The sequence below is a fragment of the Mobula hypostoma genome, chromosome 25, assembly GCF_963921235.1.
Source record: "Mobula hypostoma chromosome 25, sMobHyp1.1, whole genome shotgun sequence".
NCBI classification, from domain to species: Eukaryota; Metazoa; Chordata; class Chondrichthyes; order Myliobatiformes; family Myliobatidae; genus Mobula; species Mobula hypostoma.
Window position 1 is genome coordinate 2,164,206 of NC_086121.1, and position 27,178 is coordinate 2,191,383.

General features: G+C 43.3%; 1 protein-coding gene across 2 annotated transcripts in view; it reads right to left on the minus strand.

The window, feature by feature from the left end:
* Positions 1-899: 899 nt before the first annotated feature.
* lrrc47 (leucine rich repeat containing 47) overlaps positions 900-27,178 on the minus strand; it is a 31,984-nt gene continuing 5,705 nt past the window's right edge. Inside the window, exons 5-7 of one of the 2 annotated variants that reach the window (XM_063033315.1) lie at positions 26,204-26,306; positions 24,542-24,631; positions 900-1,038 (exon numbers count right to left, since the gene is read on the minus strand). In XM_063033315.1, coding sequence (XP_062889385.1) covers positions 1,024-1,038; positions 24,542-24,631; positions 26,204-26,306 — 208 coding nt within the window. In that variant the 3' untranslated portion in view covers positions 900-1,023. Of the gene's footprint in view, positions 1,039-9,899; positions 16,005-24,541; positions 24,632-26,203; positions 26,307-27,178 lie in introns of those variants that run through there. The other variant, XM_063033313.1, reaches the window with a different exon arrangement.

Below are 27,178 nucleotides of genomic sequence, written 5' to 3' on the forward strand. Positions count from 1 at the left end.
AGTTCCTCCGGCATTGTGTCTGTCACTGTCACACGTTGGTACCGAGAAGGCACGGGCCGGGTTGTACTAATCTATAGTTTACACCTTCAGTGGGTACGGGGTCCTTCTCCTCGCGGAGCGAGGGAGCTTAAGACCAAACAACAGGAATTCTGCAGATGCTGGAAATTCAAGCAACATACATCAAAGTTGCTGGTGAACGCAGCAGGCCAAGCAGCATCTATAGGAAGAGGCGCAGTCGACGTTTCAGGCCGAGACCCTTCGTCAGGAGCTTAAGACCATAAGGCTTAGGAGCAGAGTTGGCCATTCGGCCCGTTGTCTATCCCATCATTCTTTCATAGCTAATTTATTATCCCTTTCTAGCCCATTGTCCTGTCTTCTCCCCGTAACATTTGACACCCTGACGAATCAAGAACCTATCAACCTTCGTATTAAATATACTCAATTACTCAGTTTCCACAGCCGTCTGTGACGATTCCACTACCCTCTGCCTAAAGAAATTTATTCTTATTTCTGTTCTAAATGGATGTCCTCCTCTTCCGAGGCTGTGCCCTCTGGTCCTAGTCTCCCCCACTATAGGAAACATCCTCTCCACATCCAATCTATCTAGACCTTTCAATATTTGATAGGTTTTAATGATACCTCCCCACCCACCACCCCGCCACAACCAATTTTTCTAAACCCCAGCGAGTACAGGTCCGGAGCCGTCAAATGCTCCTTATACGTTAACCCTTTAATTTTCTGGCCCTTACCCGTGATCAGCAGCAGTAAAATAGGTTTCCCGGGTACTGCTGTGTACAAAGTGATCCGTGTTCACGCCGTGACACCCCATAACTGGGGAAAGAGCTGGGGGAGAACTCAGTATCTATAGAGAGGAATGAACAGTCGGCATTTCGGGCCGAGACCCTTCATCAGAATGCATAAAGTTTGTACGGACTCTGTGCGGTCCCCGTGCAGACATTGATAACCCCGGAACGGATTCGTGTGGTAACAAATCCCGAAGAAAATTCTGCAAATTGTTGCAGGTTACGCAGTTGACTTCTGCAAAAAAACATTTCGCTTCTTAATAAATATTATTTTGATTAACATTCGCAACGTCTCATTTGTGAATCTCTGGGTTTACGCTAATTCGTGTTTAGATGATACGCAAGATTCAAGATTGTTTAATATAATTTCCAGTACGCAAGTGTAAGGGTGAACGAAACAATTCGTTACTCCGGATCCGAGCACTCAATAAGATAAAGAACACAATAATAAAAAAAACCACAATAAATACAAATTCATAAGATATCTTATATACTGAGATTGATCGTATGCCCACAAAGTGACACTAGGCACAGGAGTGTCAGTACATAAGGTGACTCTGACAGGAAATGATAAAGTAGTGGTGGTTGGGGACGTAAAGGGGTGGGTTAGTCGGTGGAAGTGTTGATCAGCCTTACTGCTTGGGGAAAGTAACTGTTTTTGAGTCTGGTGGTCCTGGAGTTGATGCTACGTAGCCTCCTCCCTGATGGGAGTGGGACAAACAGTCCGTGAGCAGAGTGGGTGGGATTCTTCATGACGTTACTGACCCTTTTCCATCACCTTTCAGTATAAGTGTCCTTAATGGCTGGTGCCAGTGATGCGTTGGGCAGTTTTGACTACCCGTTGTAGACCCTTCCTATCTGCTGTACCGAGCAGTGATGTAGTTTGTCAGTAATGATAGTAATTCATTCCAGCTGTACTCACTGGAATTCAGAAGGATAAGGGGGGGGGGGGGTCTCATTGAAACCTTTCGTATGTTGAAAGGCCTAGGCACTGTCCCATGATGGGAGAGTCCAGGACAAGAGGGCACAGCCTCGGGATAGAAGGGTGCCCTTTCAAAACAGAGATGTGGAGAAAGGATGGTGAATTTGTGGAATTTGTTGCTGCAGGCAGCTGTGGAGGCCTGGTCGTTGGGTGTATCTAAGACAAGATTGATAGGTTCTTGATTGGACATGGCATCAAAGGTTATGGGGAGAAGGCCAGGAACTGGGGTTGAGGAGGAAATAGAAAAAAGGATCAGCCATGATTGAATGATGGAGCAGATGGCCTAATTCTGCTCCTGTCTCTTTTGGTCTTATGGAAACTGCTGATCTCCTGGGATTGTCATGCACAACAGTCTCTAGCATTTACAGAGAATGATGTGAAAAACAAAAAAAAACATCCAGTGAATGGAAGTTCTGTTGGTGAAAACACCTGGTTAATGAGAGAGGTCAGAGGAGAATGGCCAGACTGGTTCAAGCTGACAGGGAGGTGACAGTAACTCAAATAACCACACGTTACAACAGTGGTGTGCAGAAGAGCATCTCTGATTGTACAATACATCAAACATTGAAGTGGATGGGCTACAACAGCAGCAGGAGACCATGAACATACCCTCTGAGGAACAGGAGATACCAAATAAAGTGGCCACTGAGTGTGCATCTCATTTAAACATTTCCCCTCTCACCTCACACCTCCGCCCTATAGTTTTTGACATTTCCACCCTGGGGAAAAGATTCTGACTCTTGACCCTATCAACACCTCTCATAAAATTATAAACATCTATTAGATCCAACCTCTAACCTCTCCTTATAATAATTGTAGCTGCCCTTATGTAATAAAAGGGGAGCTGAGGCTTGGTGGGGCTTGACATGATGTTGGGGCAGGGGGTGGTGGTAATAACATCCTGTATATAAAAGGCCTGCTGAAAGAAACACGATTATAAAGATCATGTTCGGCTGAGTCTCCTTGAAGAAAATAGGCTTGACAAAGCCCTGAACTATTTCATCGGAAATCTGAGGATCGACTTTATTTACCGTATACATTTACATATATTAGGAATTTTGAATTTGTATTGGAATCAGAATCAAGTTTAATATCACAGAAATATGCCATGAAGTTTGTTGTTTTTGTGGCGGCAGTACAGTACAAAGTAATAAACAACTGTGAATAACAGTATTAATAATTAAAATAATTAATGTCATGCAAGAAAAGGTAGTGAGGTTGTGTTCATGGGTTCAATGTCCTTTCAGAAGTCTGACGGCAGAGAGAAAGAAGCTGTTCCTGAAACACTGAGTGTGTGTCTTCAGACTCCTGTACCTCCTCCTTGATGGTAGCAATGAGAAGAGGGTGGGACGGACGGACGGACTGACTGACTGACTGACTGACTTACTTTACTGATCCCGAGGGAAACTGGGTTTCGTTATAGCCGCACCAACCAAGAATAGAGCATAAATATAGCAAAACAAAAACCACAAACAATCAAACAACAAAATGCAAACTATGCCGGATGGAAAATAAGTCCAGGACCAGTCTATTGGCTCAGGGTGTCCCCTCAAACTCCTAATGAAATATAGCTGCTATTGTCCCTTCTTTGTGAATTTGCTGGGGTGTGTTGATCAGGGTGTAACAGACAACAAAAACAACATTAAACAATTATACAACTAAAGAATTATATAAAAACAAAGTTAGAAGTTTAGATATGAGGTTAAATATCTAATTAAAAATGTGTATAAATACTAGCATGTATTTACAATGGAAACTGCATTATAAAAAGTGGTTTAAAGTATTTACAGTGCAGTGCACTAGGATTATAAACCTGAGATGGAGAACTAGGCGTATAAAATGGTAAGAGGCATAGATCGAGTGGTCAGCCAGAGACTTTTTCTCAAGGCTAATATGAAGGGCAAATTTTAAGGTGATTAAAGTATGGGGGAGGCGGTGTCCAAGGTAGTTTTTTTTTATATACACACAGAGTGGTGGGCACATGGAATACGCTACCAGGGGTGGTGGTAGAGGCGGATGGAATATAGAACATTACAGCACAGTACAGGTCTTTTTGTCCAAAATGCTGTGCCAACCTTACAGTTAACAATTCCTAATGTTTATAGTTACTGTTCTATAGATTTGCAAAGTATGCCCGCCAAAAGAGAATCTCAGGGTTGTATCTGCTGATGTGTGTGTCCTCTTATAATAAATTTTACTTTGAACTAATAAAGCAGCTGCTGTCTATTAAAAATCAGTATCACTTTTGGTGAACATGAAGGTGGTTTCTACTGCCCTGTTCTTAGAGTCACAGAGCATGACAGCAGAGGAACAGGCCCTTCAGACCATCTAGTCCATGCTGAAATGTTATTCCGCTTAGTCCCATCCACTTACACCCAGACTATCTTCTTAAACACAAGAGATTCTGTAGATGTTGGAAATCCAGAGCACCACACACACAATACTGGAGGAACTCAGCAGGTTAGGCAGCACCTATGGAGAGGAATAAACAGTCGATATTTTGGGCAGGGGCCCTCCATCTGCACTGGAAAGGAACGAGTCAGAAGCCAGAACTACCACCCTCTCAGTGTTGGAGATCACAAGGTGTTGTTGGAGCGTCCTGGGCATCTTATATATCGTATGCACCTCAGTCACGTCCCTGGCAGCGAAGGGAGAATATTTTTAGGGTGCTGGACAGACACCAGTCAAGTGGCTCCTTCATCTGGACTGGTTTCGAGTCATTGGGTATATTCAAAGTAGAGGTTGATACAGTTGTGATTTGCAAGGGCTTTAAGGGGGAGAAGGCAGGAGAATGGGCTTGAAAAGGACAATTGGTCGTGGAAAGGCAGAGTTGTCTTGATGGGCCAAATGGTCTAATTCTGCTAATGGCCTGATCTAATGGACAGGAGATTGGCTGACTGGCAGGAGTGGAAGTAAAGGAGCACTTTTCTGATTTGCTGCCAGTGACTAGTGGTGTTCCCAGGGGTCGGTGTAGGGACTACTCCTTTTCACATTGTACGTCAATGATTCAGGTGATGTAATTGATGGCTTTGTGGCCAAGTTTGTGCACAATACAAAGATAGGTGGAGGGGCAGGTAGTGTTGAGGAGTCTGCAAAAAGACTTGGACAGATTGGGAGATTAGGCACAGAAGTGGCAGGTGGCATATAGTTTAGGGAAGTGTACGGTCATGCACTCTGGTAGAAAGAATAAAGGTGTAGACTATTTTCAAAACGGGAAGAAAATTCAAAAATCAGAGTTGCAAAAGGACTAGGGGGTCCTTGTGCAGGATTCCCCAAGGTTAACTTGCAGGTTGAGTCAGTGGTAAGGATGGCAAATACAAAGAATGCATTCATTTCATGAGGACTAGAATTGGGTGTAATGCTGAGACTTCCTTTATAAGGCATTGGTCAGGCACTTGGATTATTGTGAGCAGTTCTGGGCTCCTTATCCAGGATTAAATGTGTTGCCATTGGAGAGGACCCAGGGGAGGTTCATGAGAATGATCCCAGGAATTAAGGAGTTAATGTATGAGGAGCATTTGATAGCTCTGGACCTGTACTCACTGGAGTTTAGAAGAATGAGGGAGAATCTCACTTAAACCTACTGAACATTGAAAGGCCTAAACAGAGTGGATGTGGCGGGGGGGGGGGGGGGGATGTTTCTTTTTGCGGAGAGTCTAGGACCAGAGTACACAACCTTAGAATAGAGAAGCATTTATTCAGAACCGAGATGAACAGGAATTTATTAGTCAGAGCATGGTGACTCTGTGGAATTCATTGCCACAGCCAGTTGTGGAAGCCAGGTCACTGGGTATATTTAAAGTGGAGGTTGATGGATTCTTGATCAGGCAGGGTGTCGAAGATTACTGGGAGAAGGCAGAAAAATGGGGTTGAGAGGGATCAGCTATGATAGAATGGTGGAGCAGACTTAATGGGCAGAATGGCCTAATTCTGCTCCTGTATCTTATGATCTTATGGTATTCTTACTTAAATCATTCTTTAGTAATTGGTTTATTATTGTGGCAAGTACCCTCCACCCCACAGTGAAAAACTTTGCTTTGCATCTGTCCCTAAAATTGATCCTAGAATATCATTACACTGATGCACTTCACAGGGGAAAACAATAACAGAATGCAGAATAAAGTGTTCTAGTTACAGAGAAACGGCAGTGCAGGGAGACAATAAGGTCCAAGGGAGATTGTGAATTAGATTCAAGAATGTATAACAGTGGGGTAGAAGCTGTCCTTGGGCTCAGGAGTATGTGTGTTCAAATGTGTGTATTTTCTGTCCGATAGGAGAGGGGAGATGAGGAAATGTCTGTCATTCCATGATCATTCAAGCATTTGGTCTACAATAAGCTATGGGTAGTTGCAAATCATTCATCTCTGGACACGAACCACAAGAGGAAATTAATTAAGTCAGTATGCAACAGCAAATGATTAATCTGATGATGTAAATAATTCTAGTGAATTAAAAACTCAGGGAAACTGAACATGCATGCATTTAAGGTGAGGGAAGTAATTTCATAGATGTGAGGAGCAAGATTTGATTTTTTTTATATATACAGAGAGTAGTGGGTGCCTGGGATAGTGGTAGAGGAGGAAACATTAGGAAATTTTAAGCAACATACATCAAAGTTGCTGGTGAACGCAGCAGGCCAAGCAGCATCTATAGGAAGAGGCGCAGTCGACTAACTAGTTAGTCCTGACGAAGGGTCTCGGCCTGAAACGTCGACTGCGCCTCTTCCTATAGATGCTGCTTGGCCTGCTGCGTTCACCAGCAACTTTGATGTATGTTGCTTGAATTTCCAGCATCTGCAGAATTCCTGTTGTTTAGGAAATTTTAAGAGATGTTTAGATAGGCACATGAATGTGAAGAAAGTGGAAGGATATGGATATTGGCAGAAAGGATTAGTTAGGTTGGCCTTTCGATTACTAGCTTATTCACCACAACATTGTGGGCCAAAAGGTTCAGTTTGTCACTCAGTAGATGAAACAAAGAAAGGAATGGGAACACAGATCTAACTCTGCCATGGAAGGTCCCTAGCCCAGCTGCCAGGGGAGGAGGGTTGGGCATGGTTCAAGCAACCCCATCCAATAAAAAAAACCAGGGCTACAGAAACGCCAACAGAAGTTCCAAATACCTCATCCCTGGGCAAGAAAGGATCTTCACCTGAAGACGTATTAAGTTGTGTGGAGAAAGTGGAAGCCAAAGGGCTGAGCAATTTTCAGCACGGGACAGAGGACTCTGGAGGGCTGCTGTCAGTGGCCTATGCCCAGCAGGGTTGTTGGGATTAAGAAGTACACTGATCTGGAACGTCACTCTTGTGGACCACAGAGGCTTGTTGGCCCAGTGGGTTCTTCCTGCTACACAGTTACTGTATAAGTCAACACTATAAGTTGCTGGGCTCTGGGACATTGTTCAAATTAGCTGTTCCTTTACCAGGGCTGTCATGGTGATTGTGAGCTTAATCTACCCCTGGCAGTATTTCCACAGACTAAATAGAGATCTAGCTGGCATCAGGTAGCAAAACCAGAAATACAGGACTCTGGGAAAAAATGGGAGAGCAGTAAATTAACTGAAATAAGACTCAGAAATGTGCCGAAAAAGAACCAGTAACATTATGAGGGATCCCACTCACCCTGCTCATGGACTGTCTGTCCCACTCCTATCAGGGAGGAGGCTACGTAGCATCCATGCCAGGACCACCAGACTCAAAAACAGTCACTTTCCCCAAACAGTAAGGCTGATCAACACCTCCACCCACTAACCCCCCCGCCGCCTCCACACCCCAACCACCACTACTTTATTTCAGTTGCCTTATGTACAGACACTCCTGTGCCTAGCTTTATGGACACACAAACTATATAAGCTATCCTAAGGATTTATATTTATTATGCTTTTTTATCATTATTATTGTGTTCTTTATCTTATTGTGTTTTTTTGTGCTGTATCGGATCCAGAGTAGCTATTATTTTGTTCTCCTTTACACTCTGTACTGGAAATGACATTAAACTATTGTGAATCTTGAATCTCAAGAACTGACGCCTCTGGTATCTGTCCACAGACACTGCCTGACCTGCTGAGCGGTGTCTGCATTTTCTGTTTAGTTCTGATCTGCACCACTTCCAATTTCTGGATTTTTCAGCCATATAGAATGTTCATGGCTGACTTCCAAGGGATTTAGTTCTAATTATTACTAGTGCTAAGCTTGCTGTTAATATTTAATTCCAGTCTTATTAAGTAATTTATATCCAAACAAGACCAAGTAATTATAAAAGTAACCTGATAATAACATCACACAAATCTCTGACCAGCATTTCTCTTGGGTTTGATGGAAAGCTTTACCCGCATATTAATTCACTTGGTAGAAAGGCGACGACTGGCCACAGGAATTGGCCCACTAGCAGACGTGAACTCTGAATGATCACCTTAGAGTTACAGGGCCATTCCAGCACAATAATCTCTTGGGTATGACTGATTGTTGAGATGCAGTCTTTCAGATAAGGTGTTTAAGCAAAACCCTGTCTTTCCCTTCCCATGACTGTAAGCTATCCCCAGTCTACACTGGAAAGAATGGACCCCTTGTAATTGCATTTGGATGATTCTGGAAAGCTCTGGAAGATTCTCTGGTGCTACAATATTTGAATAGGGGCTTTCTGATTGGCTGACTCTTATTAGTGAATTTTCCAGTTTTCCATTTTTCAGCTTTCATGCTTGGGGCTGAACATGAGTCTCCGGGTTTGAACTGCACATTGTCAATTGGAAGTATGTCTTCCTTAACACGGGGTGTCTGTTACCAGACCAGATGTACAGAGTGAGGTTTTAGTCCCCTGATAAAGAGATCCCAAAGCCGCTGACATTACTCTGAGGGCATGAACAAAGGTATCTGTTTCCTCAGCAGTAACCACGACTGAGAGATTCAGGGGAATGGCTCAGAGGATCAGAGAATGCGAGCATGTTTTCCCCTTCAAAGGACACAGGGATTGGACCTCACCACCTTGGCTGGAAGGAAAAAAAACCTTCATCAGATTTAGAATCAGAATCAGGTTTAATAGGACTGGCATATGCCGTGAAATTTGTTGTTTTACAGCACCAGTATATTGCAATAAATAATAAAAAAACTATCAATTCCAATAATTATACATAAAAAAATAAACAGCTCGTACAAAAAGAGAACAAAAAAAGTAAAAAGAACATACTGAGGTAGTGTTCATGTGTTAATGTCCATTGAGAAATCAGATAGCAGAGGGGAAGAAGCTGTTCCTGAAATGTTGAGTGTGTGTCTTCAGGCTCCTGTACCTCCTCCCTGATGGTAGCAATGAGAAGAGGGCATGTCCTGGGTGGTGAGGGTCCTTAATGATGGATGTCGCGTTTTTGAGGCATCGCCTTCTGAAGATGATGGGGAAGCCAGTGTCCACGATGGATCTGGCTGAGCTTACAATTTTCTACAGCTTTTTCTGATCTTGTGTGGTGGCCTCTCCATACCAGTCAGTGCCTTTTATAAGGACTGGAAGAGCTGTGGGCTGCAGGGCCACAAGCCAAGAGTTGGGAAATAGGTTTAAGGCTGGCATAAACATAGAGGAATGAAAAGTATCCTCTTGAGACACAAACATCCTGATACTGTCAACACAAAAGGAGGTGACCAGGTGACAGGTCAGTGCAGCGACACATTGATCTTCAAAATGCAATGCCTCAACGGGGCAGCATCCATCATTTAATGACCCCTATAACCCAGGGCATGCCCTCCTCTCAATGCTACCATCAGGGAGGTGGAACAGGAACCTGAAGGCCCACCCTCAACGATTCAGAAACAGCTTCTTACCCTCCGCCATCAGCTTCTGAACAGTACCTCACTTGTCTTCTTTTCCATTACTTATCTGTTCATTATTTACCATAACTTATCAACAGGTAAGCTTATTAATCTATGTTTATTATTTATTGATTATTCTAACTTAGAAAACAGCGTCCATCATCAGTGACCAACACCACCCAGGTCACCAAAGTTGCTGGTGAACACAGCAGGCCAGGCAGCATCTCTAGGAAGAGGTACAGTCGACGTTTCAGGCCGAGTCCCTTCTCCTGAAATGTCGACTGTACCTCTTCCTAGAGATGCTGCCCGGCCTGCTGCGTTCACCAGCAACTTTGATGTGTGTTGCTTGAATTTCCGGCATCTGCAGAATTCCTGTTGTTTGTGTGACCACCCAGGTCATGTTCTCTTCTCATTACTGGCATCAGGAAGGAGGTACAGGAGACTCAGGACTCACACCACCAGGTTCAGGAATAGTTATTACCCCATAACCATCAGGCTCTTGAACCAAAGTTTCAAAGTACACTTATTATCAAAGTATGTATGCAGAATACCACTCTGAGATTTGTCCTCCCACAGGCAGCCAGAAAACAAAGAAACACCATGGAACCCGTTAAAAGAAAACATCAAACACCCAACATGTGAAAAAAAGAACAAATTGTGCAAACAGCAAAAAGTGAAGTGGATAACTTCACTCACCTCAACAATGAATTGATTCTACGAGCTACAGACTCACTCTCAAGGATTCTACAACTCATGCTCTCAGTGATAGTTATTTACTTATTCACTATTATTTTTATTTATTTTATAGTATTTGCATAGTGTCTTCTTTTGCACATTATTTGCCAGTCTTTAGCGCAGTTTTTCCTTGATTCTAATATATTTCTTTGTTCTGTGAATACCTGGAAGAAAATGAATCTCAGGGCAGATAGTATTAATTATGCCCAACAACAGAAGTGAAAGGAAGTCAGGTTAGGCATAACAACAGAATGGGGAACGAACATTCAAATGAGTCCATAGAAAGGGCAGTAGACTGAAACCTACCTTAGCAGCGTGTTCTTAGTTACAGCATGGAAACATGCCCTTCAGACTCAGTGAGGATTAGTCATCTCCTTTCCGCCAGGTCACATCTTGTCACAGGCGGTGACCTGAACAGCTCAAAGCCAGCAGCACATGTACGGCTAGGTATTTCAAGCATGCGATAAAAGGTCCATTAAATAGTGTGGTGCATTTATGTGTGTAACTGTGCCAACCTCCAGTTATATTGGACAAATCACAGTTGGAGTAGCGAGAGAAGTTTTGGGCCCTATAACTAAGAACGGATGTGCTGGCATTGAGAGGGTCCAGAGGAGATTCATGAGAATAATGGAGGGAATGAAAGTGGTAGCAGTACAGTGAAAGACAAAAAAAATACAAGTTACTGTAATAAATAAATGAGTGGAAGGGGAATAGTGAGGTAATGTTTGGATATCACAGTGGAGGGGGAAGAGGTCATTTTTGAGTCTTTGTTTATGCCAAACATGATAACTATCGACACAAATCCTACTTGCCTGTGTTTGACCTGTGTCCTTTCAAGCCTCTCTTATGCAAACACGAGGATATCTGCAGATGCTGGAATTTCAAGCAACACACAAAAAAGTTGCTGAACACAGCAGGCCAGGCAACATCTCCAGGAAGAGGTACAGTTGACGTTTCGGGCCGAGACCCTTCGTCAGGACACAGGACCTTGTGATCTTGTGGATCCGATCTTGTGATCTTCTGGATTGGTGCCTCCATATCAGACGGTAGTACAGCCGGTCAGAGTGCTCTTCACGTTACCAGTAGGAATTTGCTGACATACCAGATCTCTTCAAACTCCTAACAAAGCCGAGCAGCTGAGTGCTCTCTTCATGATTGCATCAAGGTGTCGCTGCACTGACCTGTGCTGATGAAGGGTCTCGGCCCCAAACATCGACTGTAAGCCTTTCTTATCCTAGCCGTGTACCTGTCCAAACGCCATTTAAACATTGTAATTGTACCCACTTCTACCACTTTCTCTGGCAGTTCATTCCATATACCCACCACCCTTTGTGTGAAAAGTTCCCCCTTTAAATCTTTCCTCTTTCACCAACACCCTCTAGTTTTAGACTCCTCTCTTCTGATATCATAACTGTGACTCATAACATATATAACTCATATCATGTAACAAGGGGAGTTGAGTATAGGAGCAAAGAGGTCCTTTCTGCAGTTGTACAGGGCCCTGGTGAGACCACACCTGGAGTATTGTGCACAGTTTTGGTCTCCAAATTTGAGGAAGGATATTCTAGCTATTGAGGGAGTACAGCGTAGGTTAACAAGGTTAATTCCTGGAATGACGGGACTGTCATATGTTGAAAGATTGGAGTGACTAGGCTTGACTGGATGAGAGGGGATCTGATTAAAACATAAAAGATTATTAAGGGATTGGACACACTAGAGGCAGGAAACATGTTCCTGATGTTGGGGGAGTCCAGAACCAGAGGCCACAGTTTAAGAATAAGGGGTAGAAATTTAGAACGGAGTTGAGGAAAAACTTTTTCACACAGAGGGTTGTGGTTCTGTGGAATGCTCTGCCTGAGAAGGCAGTGGAGGCCAGTTCTCTGGATTCTTTCAAAAAAGAGTTAGATAGAGCTCTTAAAGATAGCAGAGTCAAGAGATATGGGGAGAAGGCAGGAAAAGGGTACTGATTGTGGATAATCAGCCATGATCACAGTGACTGGCGGTGCTGGCTCGAAGGGCTGAATGGCCTACTCCTGCACCTATTGTCTATTGTCTTTCATGGCCTGTACTACTGGAGTTCAGAAGAATGAGGAGGGATCTCATTGAAAGCTATTGAATATTGAAAGGCCTAGATAAAGAGGCTATTTCCTACAGTTGGGGACTCTAGGACTAGAGGCCACAGCCTCAAAATAGAAGGATGCCTCTTTAGAACAGAAATGAGAAGGAATTTCTTTACTCAAGGGGTGGTGAATCTGTAGAATTCATTGCCACAGACGGCTGTGGAGGCCAAGTCATCGAGTATACTTAGTGAAGGCTGCTAGGTTCTTGAACAGTCAGGGTTTCAAAGGTTACAGGAAGAAGCCAAGAGAATGAGGTGAGAGGGATAATAGCCATGATAGAATGGTGGAGCAGGCTTGATGGGCTGAATGGCCCAATTTTGCCCCCATGTCTTATAATCTAATTCTTTTCAGCTTAAAAATTACCCCAGATTTAGAATTTCATACATTGCAATATATCTGGAACACCTGAATTAACAGTATTATACCTGTAATGATTTGTGGAGATTTAATGGCTGGAGGGACAGTGGAATGTTAAATGAGGCACAGTGTACTCACGCGGAATTCACAGCTTGTTTCGAGTAGTATCGAGGAGCCACTGCACAGGATGGGAAAAGCTGTAGGAAGTTGTAAACTCAGCTAGCTCCACAGGCACTAGCTTTCCCAGCGTCTGGGACATCTTGTAAAGGCAATGTCTCAAAAAGGCAGCATTATTCATTAAGGATCCCCTACCACCCAGGACATGCCCTCTTCTCGATGCTACCATCAGGGAGGAGGAACAGGAGCCTGAAGACACATTTTAGAAACAGCTTCTTCCCCTCCAACATCAAATTTCTGAATGTACCTCAGTATCTTGTACTCTTTTTGCACAACTTTTAATTTTTTTGTATACACACTTCTTATTCTAATTTAGTGAGTTTTATGCACCGGACTGCTGCCACAACACAAATTTCATGACATATATCAGCGATAATACTGATTCTGAAAGAGGCATTGAAAAGCCAGAATCTCTGGTCAAGTAGTCAGGTTCATCGATTCCAACCTCCACGACCAGCAGCTCCTCTCCCCAATACACCCACACACAAAGCTCACAGACACCAGTGAAAGCAACAGAGACTCATCCCCTAGCCTGTGTGAATGTGAGGTCAAAAATTACCAGGATTTTGGATTTGAAAGGAATTGTACGCCGTGGGAGATCGGGTTGGGAAAACGGTGGCCCACACAACCTACTGTTATTTGCTTTCATGTGCTCAGTAAATGGCAATGCTGAGATAACACAAAAGTATGGAAATGCAGAGAAAGAAAGGTTTAATGTATGGGGAGCGTTTGATGATTCTGGGACTGTACTCACTGGAGTTTAGAAGAATGGGGGGGGGGGAGATTTCATTGATAGCTATTGAATATTGGAAGGCCTCGATACAGTGGATGTGGAGAGGATATTTTCTACAGTGGGAGTGTCTAGGACCAGAGGGCACAGCTTCAGAAAAGAGGGACATCCATTTAGAACAGAGATGAGGACAAATTTCTTTAGCTAGTGTGGTGAATGTGTGGAATTCATTGCCACAGACAGCTGTGGAGCCCAAGTCATTGGTATATTTAAAGCAGAGCTGATAGGTTCTTGATTAGTCAGCACAAAGGTTACAGGGAGAAGGCAGGAAAATGGGGTTGAGGGGTAATAAATCAGCCGTGATGGAATGGTGGAGCAGACGATGAGCTGAATGGCCTGTTTCCTGTAATGTAATCCTATGTTTTATGGTCAAACAGTTATGTGGACCTGAAATATTAACTTTCTTTTCCTGCAGATGCTACCTGACCTGCAGGTATTTCCAACATTTTGTATTTTCATTTCAGATGTTCAGGGGCCACATCTTTTTTCAGTTTGGTAACTAATTGTACGGACTGCTCAAGACAATTCACCAGTGATGTCAGTTTTATTTCAGCCATTAGTGAATGATGCCTTTCTACAAGACAGCAAACCATAATACGTTTACTTTTACACAGCTGCCCTAATCTAACCACACACATGTAGCTCACCTTTCTAGAGTTCGCTCTCTCCCCTAAAATCAACCTCTCCACTGCTCCCTCAAATATCGATATTTCAGACTACGGGCACAGTTCAACTTACAGGTTGTGGTTTCAAACAATAACACTGCTTCACAAAATGGAGGCCAAATTGGAACAATATTGTCTTCAAAATACTTTGCTTGGATTAACAGATTAAGGCTCCACTGTTCATTTAATATTTACAGTCTATCTGTTTTGACAGTGTATTAATCATTATTCCCTTCTTCCTTCCTTGTATATCTGTGGGCACTGACCAGCTGCCCCTCTGACGTGCACACCTTTTGGAGAGCAGGGTGCTCAGTCAGTGCCTCTGAGGTGTCGTCTTGTTGCACCCATGGCGTTGGACGAATACTGGTTACTGAGGCAAAGTACCACACAGGTCCTCAAACTACTCCAGCCAATACCTGTCTCTTTGTGAGAAGAAGGCAGGTGATAACAACAGATGGAAAAATTATGATTAGTGCAAGCTTCCTTTCAAGTTTTCTCCGGTTTCTTTGATGGGACATAGACTTTAGTGGAAAGGTCAACATCCACTTGCTTCCCACTACGAAGAAAATAAAGTCATATTCTTCAATGCTCTTTCCATCACAAAGCACTTTACACAAGTAGATATTTCTGCTATATAAACACAGCTGCATGCCAGCACTGACACCATATACTCTGCCATGATGGTCCCAAGCCCGGCTGTGAAAGGAGAGGGGCGGTTTGGCATGGGGCTAGCAACCCCGTTCCATAAAGAGCTACAGAAACTTCAACAGAAGCTCCAAAGACCTCATCCCTGGGAGAGCAAGGATCTTTGTCTAGAAGACGTATGAAGTCGTGTGGGGAAAGTGGAAGCCACGGGGCCGATCAGCTTTCTGTCGGCCCAGGACTGAGGACTCTGGTGAGCTGCTGTTGGCGGCCTATGCGCCTGTAGAAGTGAAGGGCTAAAGAATGGGGAGAGAAACACCAAAATGAGCAAATTATTTGTCCTTTTAGAAATGTTAATTGAGGATCAAATATTGGTCAGATCATACACAACACATACAAAATGCTGAAGGAACACAGCAGGCCAGGTAGCATCTATGAAAAAAAGTACAGTCGACGTTTTGAGTTCTGCTGAAGGGTCCTGGCCCGAGACGTCGACTGTACTCTTCTCCATAGATGCTGCCTGGGCTGCTGAGTTCCTCCAGCATCTTGTGTGTGTTACTTGGATTTCCAGTATCTGCAGATTTTCTCAGATGTGGTCAGATCACTTGCTCTTCTGTAACAGGGATACTTTGAGCCCACTGTAGGGGCCAGATGAGGTACTATTCAACACCTCTTCCAGGTAGGGGTTATCGGATAACGGTGACACAATTAACACTGAAGTTTAAGTCCGTCTTGGCTGGGTAAACCACCTTCAGGTTTCCGTCCATGTCGAGCACCCGCACCTGCTTGACTGTCAGTTCCGGAGTGGCAGCCTTGGCCAAGTTCTGCTCAGCTATGCGATCCAGGGCTGCAGAGCCGTCGTTAGCCACTTCAGCCTCGTCATCGGATACAGACTCCTTCTCCTGACTTTCGAAGGTGAACTTGTTCAATTCGGCCATTCGCTGCACAGAGAGAGAAGAAAACATTCCATAGGTGGTTTGTGCAAAGTAGAGCCTTTCAATACAGTTCAGTGAATCAGCCCTGGAGTTGCCTGTCTGCTCTGTCGTGACTGAATGACATACCTGTAATTAGCTTTCCACATGCTGACTGGGACTCCCTACTCTACAGAGCAGACACCGAGGCAGCAAATGGAATTTGGGGAGTGTGAAAAAAGACAAGATACTCTACAATAAATGATACGACACTGAGACAGCATATCAACAGATCCAGGAAGACAACAGAACAATTGGACATAAGAGTTTAAAAGCCGTTATTGACTGAGGTACAGAACACCAGAAAAGGGAGGCTGTTAGGACTGTAAGGAGACAAGCTAGGTCGTGGTCACAGACCACACTACCACAGAGAAAAGGTCATTTGACCCATCTAGGCCATGTTGGACTGTTATTCTGCCCAGTCTCATCAATCTGCACTCCTCCCATCCATGCGCTTATCCAAACTTCTCTTAAATGTTGAAATGGAACCCACATCCGCCACTTTCACTGGCAGTTTGCTTCCCAATCTCACCACCCTCTGAGTGAAGTTGTTCCCACTCAGGTACCCTTAAACATTTCACCTTTTACCTTTAACCCATGACCTCTAATTCTAGCCTCACCAAACCTCAGGGGGAAAAGCCAGCTTTCATTTACCCTATCTATACCCCTCAATGTACTATACCTCTATCAAATCTCCCCTCATTCTTTGCTCCAAAGAATAAAGCCCCAAACTATTCAACTTTTCTCTATAACTCAGATCCTGATGATCCTATTCTGGTCAGTAGACCATAAGAAATATTTGAAGGAACAGAGATGCAGGGTAGTGCAAGGGTTAGCACGACACTAATACAGCTCAGGGCATTGGAGTTCAGAGCTCGGAGTTCAATTTCGATGTCATCTGTAAGGAGCCTGTATGTTCTCCCTGTGAGTTTCCTCCGGGTACTCTGGTTTCCTTCCACAGTCCGCAGACGTACCAGTTAGAAGGTTTATTGATCATTGTAAATTGTCCCATGATTAAGTTAGGGTAAACCAGGGGTTGCTGGGCAGCATGACTCGAAGGACTGGCTCCACACTGTATATCAATAATTTTTTTCATGGGCTAACAGGCCCAGAGGATAGTAGTTCCGAAGGGTGACAAAGCTGGGATTGTTTTGTGAGACAGAGGAGCAACTTAAACCTGTTTCAAAAATCGTGGGGTTTTTCACCATCAGAAGGAAGTTATTTCCTTCAGTGGAGAGGTCAAATACTGGTGGACATGGATTGTACATAACAATAAAAGGATTACAGGGGAATTAACAGCAAAGCTTTACACCAAAGGAATTTGAACAGTCTGGAAGCTCTCATTAATTAAAAAAACTACAAGGTCATGAACTTGAAATTTGATAACTTATTCGTCTGTGTACTGAGAGTTTGTGCATGAGACCAGCTGAAACAGCAGCCTTCGTTTGACTGGCTTGAGCACGGTCTAAATGTCCTCTCCCTGTTGTATGTCTCCATGAGCAAAATTACATGGCACAACATCAGATAAAGTAAATCACACAACCTCAGTGGTTGTGTTGGCCAGAAGAAACTACAGTCTACAATTGGTGGATCTGATGAATCAAGGACAGGGGGAACAGATAAACCAGTTGCCTTTGTTTCCCCCCATTTTGTGGACCCTGAACTGATTTTTGCTCTAGGACAATCCAATCAGAGCAGCTGAATGTGGACACAAGGAACTTCAGGTACTGACCTGCTAAATCTGGGACTGTTCTCAGATGCGTAGCTACTTATTAGGTAAAGTGCCAGACCTACCAAAGAATCAATCTGTAATCTCGTTAGACTCTGTCTGGGTTGTCTCATTTAACTGGTTTGGACCAGTCAGAGTTGAAAGACTCAAATACACAGGGCTGGGGTGGGCAGAACCAGGAAACAATGTTGGTTGTAGCCCTGGACAAGAACCAGTTAGAAGGTGACCCAGGTAGGTCAGGTGATCTTGAGTCAACAGGATGGAACTCCATCAGTTCAACTTGTATGGAACACGAGAAGAGCCAGGAGCTCCAAGTATGAAGGGCGAGGGTTAGGGATTCTAGGAGGATGTACACAGGGAGTTACTTTGTGAACCCACATGCTTTTCGTTGAGACAATAAAAGTTACCTTGTCGGTAAATACAAACTCTCTGTGCCTCACTGATCATTATCACAAGGGGTGATTCTTTTAACAGTTCTAATATTGTTTAGTCATTAGTACAACACAGAAACAGGCCATTCAGCCCATGATGAACTGTTATTCTGCCCATCAACCCACATCTGAACCAAAGCCCTCTATACCTCTCTCATCAAAACCACTCTTAATATTGCAATCCAGCCTGCTTCCTCCACTTCCACTGCCAGCTCATTCCACTCACACCACCCTCTACGTGAAGAGGATTCCCCCCCCCCAAAGTTCCCCTTAGTTCACCTTTTCCCCTTAACCCATGACCTCTGGTTCTAGTTGCAGCAACCTCTGGAAAAAGCCTGCTTACATTTACCCCATCTATACCCCTCACAATGGCGTACACCGCTATCAAAACTTCCCTCAATTTCCTACGTTCCGGAGAATTAACCCTTCCCTAGAACTTGGGTCCTCAATTCCCAGCAACATCCTTGCAAATTTTCTCTGTACTCCTTCAATCTCATTCTTAATTTTCCTTTAGGGAGGTACTGGAACAGCTGATTAGCTGGTGTATTTTACAATAAATCTGCACGGACATGTGGTGGGCAACGTGGCAACGCAGAGCCTGAATCCTGAGCTGTGCAGGAGAGAACCTTATTAAAGTTTGTACTGAGCTGCACTACAAAACAACCCTCATCTGAAAACCTTATTAAACAACCCTCATCTGAAAACCTTATTAAACAACCCTCATCTGAAAACCTTATTATACAACCCTCATCTGAAAACCTTATTAAAGTTTGTACTGAGCTGCACTACAAAACAACCCTCATCTGAAAACCTTATTAAACAACCCTCATCTGAAAACCTTATTAAAGTTTGTACTGGGCTGCAGTACAAAACAACCCTCATCTGAAAACAGAATACACAATCAAGGTGAAAAACCGTTTTCAATTGCTGCAGGATGAAGGAGGCAAATCTTCCTGGGACATACTGAAGGAATCCATGGTTGAAGCTGCACAAGAAACCATCCGACGGAAAGAATGCAAAAATAAGAAGAAATGGATAACTGAAGATAAAATACAATTGATGCAACAAAAACAGACCATCAAACCAAGAGACAGCAAAGAATACAAACAACTTGATGAGAAAATTAAAAGAAAATGCAGAGAAGCTAAAGACAGATGGCTAAATGAGAAATGCTCTGACTTAGAAATGCTACAAACCCATAACCCTGGAACAAAGTTGATGCACAGTAAGATTAAAGAACAAATGGGGAAATTACCTTGCTCAGCAAGTGGATACATCAAGGCAAAAGATGGCAGCTTAATTATGAGCAAAGAGGAAATATACAGATGGACAGAAAATATAAAAGAACTTTTTGAAGACCAAAGAGGAGAAAAACCGAACCTAAAGAAGAATCTTGAAGGACCTAGCATTCTAAAATCAGAAATTCAAGCAGCCGTAAATAAAATAAAACATAACAGAGCAACTGGTCCAGACAACATCGCTGTTGAAATGATACTGGCCTTAGAAGACTTTGGAATAAAGAAAATAACAGAAATAGCAAATGAAATCTATGATCATGGGGAGATACCTGATGATTTAGGTAAATCAGTGTTCATCACACTTCCAAAGAAAGAGGGAGCAACAGAATGTGAGTTGCATCGTACAATAAGCCTGATGAGCCGCGTGGCAAAAGTTATTCTCAGAGTAATCATGATGAGAGCAAGACGTTGTATAAAACCAGAAATCAGTAAAGAACAACGCGGCTTTGTGGAAAACACTGGAACCAGAAATGCAATTTTCATGCTACGGATGATCTGTGAATGAGCCATCCAGGTACAAAAAGACATCTACCTATGTTTCATTGACTATACAAAAGCTTTTGGCACTATCAGACAGCAAGATCTTCTGGAAATGCTTCAAGATCTTGACATAGATGGGAAAGATATATGTTTCTTAAGAAACTTACACTGGGACCAGACAGCATCCATCAGAATAGAAGGAGAAGTGAGTGAGTATGTGAATATCATGAGAGGAGACAGGCAAGGTTGTGTCTTTTCGCCAGACTTATTCAACCTGTATAGTGAAAATATCTTGAGAAGTATCAGAGACATCAAAGGATTCCCAATTGGGAGCCATAATATAAATAACATCAGATATGCTGATGACATCGTACTAATAGCTGACTCAGAAACAAAGCTTCAAGAACTACTCACTATAGTGGCAGCAGAAAGTAATCTCAGAGGCCTCTCAATCAACACCAAAAAGACAGAAAGCATGGTCATCTCCCGAAAGACAAACATCCCACAAGGTGTGGTCAAGATCGGAATTACAAACATCAAACAAGTCAACAAATTCAGATATTTTGGCAGTCTAATAACAAGTAATGGCAGGTACGACACAGATATCAAATACAGAATAGCAATGGCGAAAGAAGCTTTCCAAAAAATGAAGACCATATTAACAGACAGAAAGATGAGCACGTACACTAAAACAGAATACTGCAGTGCTACATTTATTCTATCCTGACTTATGGAAGTGAATGCTGGACCATTTCTCCAGCAATGGAAAAGAGACTAGAAGCAGCTGAATTATGGTTCTACAGGAGAATGTTAAAAATATCATGAATCACACACACATCAAATGAAGAAGTTCTCAGAAGAGCCCAAGCAGTTCGATCACTCATACCAACAATAAGAGAAAGACAACTCAGATTCCTAGGACACATCATGCGGAAAGATAAACTAGAAAAACTCATTCTCTGGAAAGATCGAGGGGAGCAAACCTAGAGGAAGACCTTGGCTTATGACATCAAAAGCATAGCCAGGCGGCTACACATCGAGGAAATGGAAGTCATCCAAAGAATGAGAGATAGATCTAGATGGAAAACCATGGTCACCAACATCCGCATCGGATATGGTACCGAGACAGACAGACTGGGCTGATGTTACAAGGTGTACACCAGTACACTGCCATACTACACCAATACCAACAATTGGGCTATGGATATTCAGTGCAAAAATCTGCATTGGCATCCAGGAGAACCCTTTAGAACTTAAGCTTTCATGCTCCTGTTACTTTCCCCAAGCAGTGAGGCTGATCAACACCTCCACCCACTAACCCACCCCTCCACACCCCAACCACCACTACTTTATCATTTCCTGTCAGAGTCCCCTTATGTACAGATACTCCTGTGCCTGGCATCACTTTATGGGCATACAATCAATGTATAAAAGCTATCTTATGTATTTATATTTTATCATTGTCTGTATTGTGTTTTCTTTGTGCTGCATCGGATTCAGAGTAACGATTATTTTGTTCTCCTTTACACTAGTGTACTGGAAATGACATTAAACAATCTTGAATCAGATTATCTGACACCCACCAACCACATCAAGTAAATCTCCTGAGAACATCACCATTAATTGTCGGTCCATGGCCTCCTCCTGTGCCAAGATGAGACCACACTCAGGGTGGAGGAACAATACTTCATATTCCGTCTAGTTAGCGCCCAACCTAATTGTATAAATATGGATTTCTCCTCTCTGTAACCCTTACCCCTCCCCCCTTCCTCTATTCCCCACTCTGAGCTCTTCTTCTCATCTGTATGTCACTTCCTCCAGATTCCCTCTCCAGCCCTTCACCTTTCCCACCCACCTGACTTCACCTATCACCTTCTAACTAGTTCTCCATCCCCAACCCCCTCCTTTTTATTCCTTTCCAATCCTAACGGCCCAAAATCTTGACCGTTTATTCCCTTTCATAGATGCTGCCTGTCCTCTGAATTCCTCCAGCATTTTGCAATTATTTCAACAATGCTATCGTATGGTTTGTAGATGATGGTAGTCCAATATTCACATAATTGTGTTATTGAGTACTCTCAACTCAATCTAATCAAAGCTCTTAGTTTTGTTGATCCAACTTGACTGTTCAATTGATATTTTCTTTTCAGTTTAGCAATTATCTGCTTGTATTACAAGTAGTTCTTATATACATGTAAGAGTTTATAACCACCCCCACCATTGGTTATATTGGTATAATTCTGCAAGTTTCTTTGTTCTGCATTATTTGAATAAGTGCTATCTAACTGGCTGACTTTTATCTATAAATTTGAATGGAATTTTCCTCATCTATGGGTATAAAAATAGCTGACCACAAAGGAGCACTATTTAATATCTTAGCTTTCCCTTCACTTTGTACATCTCTACCAATTGTTCGTTTCAATTTCCCTTTGTTCTATCAACTCTTAAAACAAAGGTGAAGCAACAAGCTTCCTGTCTCTTTCCTGACTTCTGAAGAAACTGGGTCTTAAACATCAGAATCCAGCAGACCATTCAAAATCCCACACACAAAGCCCATTATTAGCAGGCTGAAGCTAGAATGGAAAGGGAGGAATTCCTTGCCTCAGCTGAGACACCAATAAAATGTAAAGCTGCTTATTATAAACTGCGGCAGCTCAAATTCCAAGGCTTTTGTCAGCACATCACGGAAGGGTATACAGTTACCCTGCAATTTGTTAAAAGGCTGCCAACCTTACTCTGCTGACTTGCACCAACTGCAAACCAAGGTAATATGTTTGTCCTCATTACTTGAGGGCTCTCTTTATATCCGTTATTAGCAAGAATACAAATATGCATCATAGTTCCATAATTTTAAGGAGATTGGAGGATTGGTGAAAATGATTATCTTGTACATTTTTCTTGTGATCGCAAGATCCTTTTGGACATTGGTAATGTAGCATATTGAGAGTCTGGTTCACTGGTTCATTGGCAAGACTGACAGCAGGACAGCTACGTGGCCTTGGTTGCTGTCAGGCCAGATCCTCATGCCAGAGGGTCACCTTTTGCAGCCACCAAGGGGAGGAGACACTGGAGGCGGCATGGGAGAGATCAGAGGCTGAGTTCCATGCTGGGTTGGGAGCTGACTCCTCCTGTCAGTGCTGCCCTCCAGTGTTCACTCTGTAGAAGGCAAGCTGGATTGTGTTTGCTTGTGGCTGCACTAGTGCGAGATAATCAGACTTCCGCAGGCTGAAGAGTCCCTAATATATCTGCCTCTACCTAATATATCCTGGTAAATCTCCTCTGCACCCTCTCCAAAGCCTCAATATCCTTCCTGTAGTATATTAGGGACATTTAAGAGATTCTTAGATAGGCACGTGGATGATAGAAAACTGGATGGCTATGGGAGGGAAGGGTTAGATTGATCTTAAGTAGGTTGTAATACTGTGGGACGAAGGGCATGTACTGTGATGTAGTATTCTATGTTCTATGTGTTCACTTCAATACTGTGATGCATTTTAAAATCCTTCAAACTTCTTTGCTCCATTAATGAAAGATCCTTATCAGAGTATACATCAATTATACAGGATGGAATCAAATGTGTTGGGTGCCTTTACCATGGGGTTCAAAGTCCAAAGACTTCCATGGTGTCAAACAACAGTTATATGATTATAAACCTTTTAGAACAGAGATAAGGAGGAATTTTTTTAGCCAAAGAGTAGTGAATCTGTGGAATGCTCTGCCACAGACTACAGTGGAGGCCAAGTCCGTGGGTATATTTAAAGCGGAAGCTGATAGTTTCCTGATAGTTCAGGGCATCAAAGAATATGGTGAGAAGGCAGGTGTATGGGGTTGACTGGGATCTGGGATTAGCCACGATGGAATGGCAGAGCAGACTCGATGGGCTGAATGGCCTAATTCTGCTCCTATGTCTTACGGTTTTAACTGCTGTTGCCAAAAATGCAAACTCAGCCAGCTCCACCATGGGCATTAGACCCCACCATCGAGGACATCTTCAAAAGGCAATGCCTCAAAAGGGTGGCAACTATCACTAAGTACCCTCATGACCCAGGAGAAGCCCTCTTGTCCTTATATCGTCGGGGAGGAGGTACAGCAGCCTGAAGACCCACACTTAACGTTTAGGAACAGTTTCTTCCTTACCACCATTAGATTTCTGAATGGACAATGAACCCATGAACACTACCTCACCATTTTTTTCTAGTTTTGCAGTATTTATTTTATATATATTTCTTAGTGATTTAGTTTTTTTAAATAAGGCACTGCAATGTAAACAACATGTTTCACGACACAAGTCAGTGATAATAAACCTGATTATTAGGAAAATAGACTGGAGGCAATGTGAAGTCTATCCATACCCTACATTTGAAAGTGACAGTCAATTGAAAGCTCTTAAAGTCACAGTTACATTTTAACAAAGGATCAGGTCGTGTCCAAACCAGTAAGTTCAATAAAATAACAAAACTTCATACCTGTGAGGACAGGTATAGACTGAACGTGTAACCAGTGGCTACAAAATAAGAATGAAAATCAAACAGAACAAAGAAACGCAGGAGGAGAGTTTGAATCACTCACCATAATCAAACTGTCCATCACCTCTTTGCAGGCCTGTAGACTGGTTGAACTGGTTACTTCCAGGAACAGTTGTCTTGTAGACTTTCTAATCTAACAAAGGATTGAAACATAATAATGTAAGATACAAACAATTTGAGGACAATAGTGTGCAAGGGGAATTATTGCACCCAAAGCTCTAGTCTTACCACAATGATTAGTGTGCTGTGTATGTCACCAAAGACTCTAACAAATTTCTACATTGGACTGCGGAGAGTATTCTGACTGGCTGAATCACTATCTTGTATGAAGGGCCACCGCACAGGATTGGAAAAAGCTACAGGCAGTTGTAAACACAGCCAGCTCCATCATCGGCACAACTCTCCCCACCATGGTGAACATCTTCAAAAGGCGATGCCTCAAGGTGGCATCCGTCATGAAGGACCCTCAGCATCCAAGCCCTGACCTCTTCTTTTATTTAGAGATACAGTGTGGAACAGGTCCTCCCAGTCCAGTCAGCCACTACGCCCAGCAACTCACCAGCTTAACCCTAGCCTTATCACAGCACAATAGACAATGACCAAGAAACTGACTAACCTGTATGTCTTTGGACTGAGAGGGGAGACTGGAGCACCCAGAGAAAATCCATGCACATACAGGAAGGACACACAAGCTTTCTTACAGGGGATGCCGAAAATGAACTCTGACACCCTGAGGTGCAACAGTGTCATTACCCCTCAGCATCATCTGACACCCTGAGCTGTAGTAGTATCATTACCCCAAGCTTCCTCCAACTCCCCGATCATTACCCCTCAGCTTCCTCCGATGCTCCAATCATTACTCCTTAGCATCTTCCAACACCCCGATCATTACTCCTCAGCTTCCTGCAATGCCCCAAGCTGTAATAGCATCGTTCTAATTGCCATGTTACCTGCACCCTCATTATTTTATACTCTTCTGAGAGGTTCCCCCTTAGCTTGGGTCTTGGCAGCTGAAGACGCCAGTCAATGGCACAGCTGGAATATGTAAGTGGGCAGATGATTATGGAAACATCAGCACCTCCTGCGTCAGCCACACTGTGGTCCCTCTGAGCCTGTCTAAAGAGAATGACCAGTAGTTTTGCACTGTAGTCTAATTGCATTAGAAAGTTAGTTAGTTTGTTAAGCCCGTAACCCTACACGGACAATAGGCCACTGACAGCTTGCCAGAGTCCTCTGCCCTGGGCAAGTGTTTCACGTTGTCCCCACGTGTAGCCCATCTTGGTGTGTCCTTCCTCTCCCAGGCATGAGGTCTTTGGAGCTTGCGTTGGTGTTTCTGTAGCTCTGGGTTTTTACAGGATGAAGTTCCAAGCCCCATGCTCACCCCTCCTCCTTTCACAGCCGGGCTCGTGACCGTCCACAGCAGTTATTTGCATTAGAATGAATCAAACTATTTTCATATTGCATCTTATGACTCAGCACAGACTTGGGGAAGGCTGGATATGAACTCGTTTAATTCCAAGCACTAGGGTAAAGTGAAATAATCTACTGCACACCTAATCTGCAAATATTCTGACTTCATGGCAGAGAAATATAATAAACTGTCAAAGACTGAAGGGCTCTGGGAACATCAGCCAAAAAGCTGAGCCCCTGACTTCCTGCTGTACTGAGTCACACTAATCATTAAAACCATTACCAGGCAACATACCTTAGTGTTATCGCTGTTGGTGATCGGTGGGAAAGAAATCACACAATCTTCCGCATCGACTAAGCAGGGAAAATTCTCTTTCCCGTTTAGTAACTGCAGATATCTGGGAAATAAAAACCAGCACAGCTTTGAAAAAGTTCAGATTCTGTACACCAACGTTTATTTATTTAGAGATGCAGTGTAGAACAGGCTCTCCAGCCCAACAAGCCAAACCACCCAGTAACTCACCAACTTTTAACCGAGCCTAATCACAGGACAATTGACAATGACCTATTAACCCATTCGTGTCTGGGGTGTGGAAGGAAACTGAAGCATCCAGAGGAAACCCATGCGGGCTCATTGGGAGAACAGACTGAGAGAGAGTGCCAGCCTTGAACCCCAAACTCCAGAATGCCACAAGCAGTAACAGCACTGCACCAACCACTCGCTACTGTGGCACCCAACGTAGATTAGCTGAGCAGAAAAACACTTGGAAAAATAACAAAGGCTTTTATAACATTTTATTAAACACCTTTTATGATTAAGATTCTCCACAGCACTTCAGAGCAAATGGGGTATGTTTGAAGAGTCCATACTGTTTAATGGGAAATTGGGCAGCCACTTACAGCAAGGTTACAATGACTAGGTGATTGGTTCTGGTGTTGACTGAGATAAAGTAAAGCATCAGGACAGTGAGAAGATCCCTTCACTCCTCTTCCGAACCACTCCATGGGATCCACGAGGGGCAAACGCAGCCTTGACTGTGTGGGCTGTATCTGACAGACCACCCTACTCAGTCTGCTTATCGTTTTGTGCTCCAGTTTCACAATCAGAATTGAAGCCAGAGGTGCAGAGCCACAACAGACACTGTTATCGCCCCGCCCCACATCCAAGCCCTGCAGTTCATAGCAATAGCTCCGCTGTAGACTGATCCTTCTGGGGTGTATGGTGAGTCCTGGGAGGGTTAGCACCTCTGTGACGGGGCTCGACATGCCT